This window comes from Crocodylus porosus, unplaced genomic scaffold (genome assembly GCF_001723895.1).
Source record: "Crocodylus porosus isolate Cpor-Errol unplaced genomic scaffold, CroPor_comp1, whole genome shotgun sequence".
Classification (NCBI taxonomy): Eukaryota; Metazoa; Chordata; order Crocodylia; family Crocodylidae; genus Crocodylus; species Crocodylus porosus.
The window spans coordinates 33,018,143-33,024,142 of NW_017728947.1; the positions used below are offsets into that span (position 1 = coordinate 33,018,143).

A 6,000-nucleotide genomic window follows, 5' to 3' on the forward strand; every position below is an offset into this window, starting at 1 on the left:
ACCCAAGGTCAGTTTAAAAACAAAAATCTTACTTTATTTCGTAGCTCTTCATTTTTTTGTGCAACTTGGGCTTCTAGGTCTTCAATCCTCCTTTTAAGTACTAGTATTTTCCCACGATTTGCAGCAGCATTTTCATGGTCACTATCTTTAGATGCCTAAATGTAAACAGAAAGTTTTGGCTCCTATAAGCAAATAATAAATGCCTTCTGCAACTTCACTAGCTCAAGCACTACTGGTGGCAGACACTCTAGTCAAGTGTTGTATGTTTCCAAGTGGTCTCAAGACCTCAGAGTTTTGAAGAGCTTGACAAAATATTAGACAAAGAAGTGAAGACGTCTATGTCAAGGCTATGTTAAGGCTTCAAAATTCAAATACAGTAAAAGCTCTGTTATCCCACACCCCCCAGTAATGGGGGATACCAGTTAATCAAATATTCCAGTTAATCAAATGTGCACCGTCTGGTGCACTCCCCAGCATCAGTGTGCCAGGGCACAGGCTGCTTTTTCTCCCACGCAGGCTTTTTTGCCCTGGGCCATGAGCCAAAAAAGTGGTGAAGAAAAACTCAGCTTGCGGCAGCAAAATGGGAAGTCCCCCGAAAGTGGTACTTCCAGTTTCGATTTTGCCACATCACTCAGATGCCAGTTAATAGAGTTTTCCGGCTAATAAAGTGCCAGTTAACACAGCTTTACTGTATATCAAGGATACCTCATATGCTGACTGGATCTTCAGCCTTCAGACCACAGAGAAACACCACACATTTCTACTGGCAAGCATAAACCATGCAAACAGAAAAAAAGTAAGGAAGGAGAGAAGAAGGATTATTTCTAAAAAGTATGTTTAACTGCTGTGAAGTTTAATATTACCAAGTGCAATTCTATCAGTAGTATATTATGTAAATACTTTTTGTAAAGCAAGTTATAATCACAAAAAATGCAAATCTAACATTTACACGCAGATTTCACTTTCAAGGACCAGCAAAGACGCCAAGTTTATTAGCATTCTTAAACTACCACCCACTGTTCAATTTGGAGAATATGAAGAGACTTCCCAGAGGTAAAGGATTTTCTGTCCAAGTTTTACCATATTTTTTAAAAACAAATAAACTGTGAAAGCTACAAAGATTAAAGCACTAGTTTACAAACTAACAGGATCAAAATACAACATCATTTTAATGAAATATAATCAGCTTAAATTGATGAATTTTAAAAAATGAAGACCATTTAAAACTTGTGTAATAGTAAAATACTTATGACTTTATTTTCTTAAAATCTAATTTCCAGATGGGTACCAATGCCATTTGTGTATTTTCCTGTGGCATGTTGGACTACAACAATTTGACAAGTTAGTTTCATATTTGCTTTCAATTATTTTTAAGTGGTTTTCCTTTTTAGTTCTCATGTGTAGGAGTACGGGTTGCAAATATGGAAGGGGAAAATTATCCGGATATAATTAAACAAACTGATTATACTACACTTCAGACAGAATTTCACAGAAACCTTTCTTAGGTTAGGAATTTCTTAACTTTTGCAAAACGTGATTAAAAGCATAGGTTAGATCGGGGGTGGCAAAGATACAGCTGGTCCGTAACCAACCCTGTGTACCACATGGAGCACATGCCAATCCTAACCATGTACCACGCACAATGCACAGAGCTGGTCTGGTATACGTTGCACATGATGCATGCATGGGGCCAGACCAGGGTGCACACTGCATGCAGTACTCACCCTTAGCCAGCCTTGTGTGCTGGATCTGAAGCTGGTCCAGACTGGGCCCACAGACAAACCCCATGTGTTAAATCTAGCACACAGGGCCAGTCCAGCACAGGGGCCCCATGCACCAAGTGCAGCACAAGCCCCAAACTGTTCCTACGTACCAACTGTAGCATGTAGGCCAAAGCCAACACATGCTGCAAGCAGGGCCAGCCTGGGGCAAGTGCTACATGTGGTTCCACACAAGACCAGGCCAGTTTTGGGCTTGATGTGGCCTACAGCCCAACATCACGCCCCTCATCTGGCCCAGGGGTCAGATGAATTTGATGCCCCTGAGTTAGATGAATGCATAAAAGAACTGTATACTTAATTTGACTATAACTGGACTCAGCAGGATGAGTTTGGACATCAACTGGATCCAACCACACAAAGCTGACTGCAGGATAAGAACACAAAAGTCTACAATGTAAAGGGTAAACTCACTTTTTTTTGCTCTGCTTTCAACTCTTGTTGCCCAGATCCTGATAACTGCTTCTTAAGTTCTTCTAGTTGGGAGGTCAGGGATGTCACCTTGGCTCTATTGTGCAACTTTTCTTTAGAAAGCTTTGCTTCAGAAGCTTCTTTTTCTTCCTACAATTATTAATTTATAGCTATAAAATCCTTACACAATGATTTATCTACTCAGACAACTTAATAAAAACACAATCACAAATCCAAAACTTCCTGAGAAGACTGCAAATAAAGATGCCTAATATTCTTTTCAGTATTACTAGGGACAGGCTCCTGGCTACTATTGCAATTTAAAGGACCAACATCACTTACATTTCTGTATTAAAGATTTTTTTTTCTTTTCCTTGGTTAGTAATATCACTGCAAGAGCGAAATTTTCCAAATGAAACAGTAATTTTGGATTCCTCTGGTTTTGGATGCCTGGTCTCACACAGTTTCAAATAGCCTCATTTCCAAGAATAGATGCTCAACAATCATCATGCAGGCTTTTTATTCAGCTAGGATAGTGGAACTAAGATAAGATGTTTCCTATCCACACTGATGAACTAAATGCTAAACAGATGCAAGGACAACCATCACGAAATCATTTTCATTTCTCATTACTTCCATTAGGATCCTCAACACTTGAGCCAGCTACTTCATTTTAGATTTGGGGGGAGAGGGGGAGGGTTTAAATACAATGTATGTTAGGTTTTACACTACTTTCTACTTTGAAACTTTAGCCTAAACAAATCTAACAATATCCCAGTAAAATGTAAGTCTGAAAACTAAGCCCTCGAAAATATACTTCAAGCATCAGCCTGAAAATTTAAAAAAAAAAAAAAAGATTACCCTTTAATAGACTATAAGATATTTAATATAAATTCAGTCTATTAACTCTGACCACAAATCAAGGGTATAAAAATACAGAAATTATAATTAAAGGAGATTTGAGGGGAAATGTTAAAAAAGTAATTTTAAGTCAAGCCTATAGTCTAACCAAACAGCTAATTGTGGATATTAGATTCTATATTTAACCTAAAAGGAGCCTAGCTCTCTATCTAATTCTGTGCAACAGTGAACGTGCAATGGAAAGTTGCTTCCTATATTTATTAAGAGCATGTGTTCATTCTTGAGAACATTTGTTGCTTCTGTAACAACCAGAGCTGGTTTTAATTCTGGAAACAGAACCTAAGCTTATAGGAAGCTGTAATGTATCCTCACACATCTCTTGGCTGTGATCAATGCTTCCTTAGTCCTGAAGACTGACTCACCTAAATCTTAGGCCTATATCTAGACAAGATTAAACACAACTAAAATTAATTTTCTTTTGTACTTCAATAAGCACCTTGATGTACATATGCAGTACCTTTAACTGATGATCCTTCTTGAGAAGCTCAGCATCCTTCTCTCTGATAAGTTCCTTGAGTTGCGTTACCAGCTGTTCAGTACGTGCCAGTTGTTCGGTTAAATCAGCCACTGACATATTTGCTGCATTTCGTGAGCCAGAAGCCTGCAGACAATATGCAGTTATGAACAAAACTGTACACTTACTACTAGCTCTGTAAAAATACAGTTGTTAGTTTTTCAGCACATCGTATTAAATTTAACTAGAATGTAATATTAAAACTTGAACAAGCTTTTCAGACACTTTTAGTGTAGCTTGTCAAGTACACTTAATAAAACACAACTGAACTGGAAGAGTATTAAAGGGACTCCATAACCCTTGAAACAGCATCTGATCCTTTCAGAGTAAACAAGATTAAAAACTGTACTAAAATCCAGTCCGGACATGATGCAATCACAAATAAAATGACAAAGACATGCTTACTTGTTTCTCCCTGCCTCCATAACACTATATGATTGTCTGTCTTTAGAAATTCCTGTTTTTCTTCCCCTAATCCTTGTATGCCTAACTGATTCTAGACTCTGAACTGTTTTAAACAATGACTATTCCTTCTGCCTCCCTGAAAAGCACCTGGATTATTGTATGCACTTTCATAAACAATTTCCAATTAACAAAGCCACAAGCCCCTGCAACAAACATGTGATTTCTTGCCACAGAAACTTAGGAGGAAAAAATCTGAACAAATGTGTTGTTTGCATACATCCAGCAAAATAAATGGGAGTGGAGGAGGGACTGCACAGGAGTGCAGAACGATTCTTGAGTTACATTATCCAAGGCCATTAAAGCCGGCTAAAAAATTGAAAAAGGGGCTGTGTGGAGGGCAAGAAACATGCTTTGTGCCTCACAGACAAAAAGAGCTGGTTACAGAAGTACAGTAATAGTTACCATATAATCCCATTTGTGTTACTGTTAGAAACTTTCTTTTTTCAAAAATTAAAGCTAACCGTTTTTCTCCCCTAGACTTAAAAGAAAAAATAATGTCACTAAATCCCACTTCATTTTATGGGTGGGATATCTTTCAGTTAAGATATTAAACCTAGGGCAAAGGGCAGTTGCAGCCACACCACCACACCCTCCCTGGATTTGCCCATGATCATATTAATGTAACTACCTTGTTTCCTCACATACATCACACTCTTTTCCCCACAGTTCAGCTGCTAAAACAGGATGTGAATTAAGTGACAAAATACAGTAATAACAGTTTCTACCTCTGAGTTTGGGAGTTGGGGGGTGGGGATAGGGAGAGCAAAAGTAACTGCAAGACTGCATATGGGACTCACTAAATGCTGTTTGTGGACACTTTCTCTTTTGTCCCAGCGGAGACTCCTGCTGCAGAAGCTGCTACTCAGTTTATTTATTGCTACTTACTTATATATAGATATACACAAGGAAAGATGTTTTTTCTTCATTCTGCCTTTCAGAAACAAGGAACATTTGGGGATGGGGGGTGGTGTTGTCTGTGAAAAAATACAGTAACAGCAGAGAACCAAGGAATAGCCTGCTAATAGTGATCAGTTTAATGTTTTCATGGTTTCTACTGGTCATTTTCTTAAGTCCAGATAAACAGGTTAAAGGTGAATAAGTATAGCCATGGTTACATACTGACAATGAAGTACTGCTTGGAAAAACAAACCACTGCAATCTTCAGGGGCTTCAAACTATCTCCTGGCAAAACCAATTTAAAAAGTTTTTAAAGGTTCCTTGTGGAAAGCAGTTACTTAGGGTTACTGAATATTGCTTCCAAAACCCACAGAATTAAAAAAAATTAAAAGCAACTTAATAAAAGCAAAATACTTACTACTGGTTTGGAGGACAAGTTCTCTTGAGAGCCCCACTTCCACATGGTTTAAAAATGGCTATGAAAGAAAATGATGAAAGAAAATTATATCACTACAAATATTAGTACGGCTTAGAAAATCATACATATAGATACATAAATTAAAAATTGCTATGTTAGCTGCACGAATACAATCGTACCTTTCCTGTTACGGTTCTTTCTACACTTTTTTGGTTTAGGATCAAACTAATTTAATAATCCAAGAAAAACAGGAGCTCGCTGCAGTTGCTGAAACTTGATAGGAACTTTGAGAGTCATTTCATGATTATTAAGAAATTGCTATTTCAATATTTTACACATTAGACCACTTCTACACATTTTGAAGCAAGAAAAGTCAACATTACACCTGTAAATAGACAAGGAAGTTACCTTAAGAGGAATTACCTTAGCCACACACTGCAAGCAGGAGCTCCACATTTAATTCCATCCTTACAAAGTAAGCTGGGTTATTTCATAGATTTCATAGACATTAGGGCTGGAAGGAACCTCGGAAGATCATTAAGTCCAGCCCCCTGCCCAAGGGGCGGAAGTCAGCTGGGGTCATAGGATCCCAGCAA

The 6,000-nt window shown here is 38.0% G+C and overlaps 1 protein-coding gene across 1 annotated transcript in view; it reads right to left on the minus strand.

Annotated features, from left to right (window-relative positions):
- Nucleotides 1–6,000, minus strand: part of GOLGB1 (golgin B1) — a 57,587-nt gene that overhangs the window by 47,614 nt on the left and 3,973 nt on the right. Inside the window, exons 2-5 of the mRNA XM_019551341.1 lie at nt 5,405–5,462; nt 3,568–3,711; nt 2,193–2,339; nt 33–155 (exon numbers count right to left, since the gene is read on the minus strand). Coding sequence (XP_019406886.1) covers nt 33–155; nt 2,193–2,339; nt 3,568–3,711; nt 5,405–5,449 — 459 coding nt within the window. The 5' untranslated portion in view covers nt 5,450–5,462. The remainder of the gene's footprint in view (nt 1–32; nt 156–2,192; nt 2,340–3,567; nt 3,712–5,404; nt 5,463–6,000) is intronic.